A 1,995-nucleotide genomic window follows, 5' to 3' on the forward strand; every position below is an offset into this window, starting at 1 on the left:
GGTAGAGGCCAGATTTACTGCTTCCTACCCCAGAAAGCCCACTCTCCGCACCCCAAGGGGAAGAGTCCCCATTTCCCAGCTTTCCTTCCAGGTCCAGCCACCCTGTTTGATCCCCACCATCAGAATGAGTCTCTCACTGGTGTCCTTGACCTTCTCGACATTCCCCCCCACCCCCACTTTAAGTTCTTTTGGATACAAATTGAGAATGTAAAAATGAGTAGGTTAGCAGGGTTAAAATGATATTTATTAATTCACATGTTTCCACCTGGAGCATCCATGGCCTCTCCCATTGCATTAGAAGATTTTCTGGAGCAGCAACAGTTCTCCCACTTACACCATGAACAAGAGGCCAGCACCCACACAGTCCTCAACGTAGACTTGTTGCACTGCAGCCCTTAGTGCTGGGATCATGCAATGACACAGCTTGATGACTGGGAGGCTGCAAAATACTAGGACCTAGGCCCCCAAATCTGCATCTCTTTAAACTGTCTTAGGAGGAAAGGAAGTGGAGCAGCATCCACCGGAAGGATCCCAGGACACCTGAGCGTGACCTCGTGGACTCACCGACGTCGTGCTGTAAGGGAAGCAGCGTGGCTGTCGCTGAGCTGAAGGAAGGAGTGGGAGACAGAAACACAAGTGAAGCTCAGCGTGGTCCTCACCTCGGCCGTGCTGGGGTCCGGGAAGTGCTATCAGCCCAAAGGAGAGGGGCAGGGGAGCATCTTTACCTGTGTCGCTCTCCTCTGCGTCTGGCGGCCTTAGCACTCCTCCTCTTTGCAGGGGTAGACCTTGCCGCCACTGAGGCAGCGGGGCTGCCTGCGGCGATGCCGCCTAGAGGGGGCTGGACTCTGAGCGTGGGCCGTCTGGGAACCAGAGTGACAGGAAGTACTGCAGGGTGCGGAGGAGGGAGCCAGGCGGGGGTGTGGGCACTGAGGAGAGGAGCCTTTGGGAGCACTGGGAGGTTCCCAAGTTTGCTGCTGCTTCTGCTGTGACATTGCTAGGCGAACACAGCAAATCTGGAAGAGGAAGAGCTTGGGTTATATCAGGAACCCAGGCGGCTTGGGCATCTTTCTCTTCTCCTCTCCTAAAAATGGAGCTTCCCATTTACAACCTTTGAAAATCCATCCCAGGAGGGAAAACCACATTTTCAAAGGCTAGCTGTTTGTGGAAATTCCCAGGGGGCCCATTCAACAACAACCAAACTAAGAACGCATTCTTCCTCTTAAAAAAGAAAACCAACCCACAACCTACTTGAGCTGACAGTCTACTTCTCTTTCCCAGGCAGATATCCACTGTGTCAAGCGTATAAAAAAGAACCAAGGCTTTATGCTTTCTTCACTCATTTTTATTCTTCCTGGAGACTCCTAAGGCCGTGTATCTCCTCTCTGCTTGTCCAGCACTCTAGTGTCTATGGATTTCTCCTATGTTAGACCACTTGGGATCTTTTGCAGCTACCCACCTCCGTTCTCCCTAACCCAAGCCTCCCCTACCCAGATTATCAACTCTTTAAGGAGAAAAAAGAGGAGAGATCAGGGCTGCCTTAGAAGTACCTGAGAGAGGGACATGCAGTGTCTCTCTACTCGGAAGAAGCCTTACCCTAGAGGAAGTCGAATGGACAAGCCATCCCTGAAAGAGTCTGGAAGCCTTGTGGGGCCAGGAGGAAGAGCGTTTTTATATATCCTCTAATTGAAGCCTCCGGGCCACTTGTTATCTTAGGGCAACAAAGGAGCAGATGATGTATCTGGTTGTTTCACAATTCCTAGGCTGGATTCCTCATCAACACACATCTGGGATGTGGTGAGTGGTCAGAAGGCTAGAGCCTTTACACCGGCCTGGGAGGAGGGGGGTCCACCTGGCAAACATGATGACATCTCTGGAGGTAAGGACAGGAATACGATGGCTGTTGAGTTCTATCAAGGATTGGAGGGAGAAGATTAGATGCAAGACAACCCAGAGTCTGAGGAAGATCTCTGTTCCCCACCCTCCACCCATCAATCA

General features: G+C 51.6%; 1 protein-coding gene across 1 annotated transcript; it reads right to left on the reverse strand.

Moving 5' to 3' along the window:
• Window positions 1-218: 218 nt before the first annotated feature.
• On the reverse strand, window positions 219-1,638 carry LCE6A (late cornified envelope 6A). Its single transcript, XM_051858708.3, has 3 exons — window positions 1,594-1,638; window positions 726-1,013; window positions 219-605 (listed from the first exon to the last, which is right to left on the reverse strand). The coding sequence occupies exon 2, from the start codon at window positions 990-992 to the stop codon at window positions 756-758; it is 237 nt and encodes a 78-aa protein (XP_051714668.3). The 5' UTR covers window positions 993-1,013; window positions 1,594-1,638; the 3' UTR covers window positions 219-605; window positions 726-755.
• Window positions 1,639-1,995: the final 357 nt, after the last annotated feature.

The sequence above is a fragment of the Oryctolagus cuniculus genome, chromosome 7 (assembly GCF_051225735.1).
Source record: "Oryctolagus cuniculus isolate XC-2025 breed Fujian yellow rabbit chromosome 7, ASM5122573v1, whole genome shotgun sequence".
Lineage (NCBI taxonomy): Eukaryota > Metazoa > Chordata > Mammalia > Lagomorpha > Leporidae > Oryctolagus > Oryctolagus cuniculus.

Bases quoted from the DNA above. Each gene is read 5' to 3' on its own strand.
- LCE6A (XM_051858708.3), bottom strand. From the start codon at position 992: ATGTCACAGCAGAAGCAGCAGCAAACTTGGGAACCTCCCAGTGCTCCC.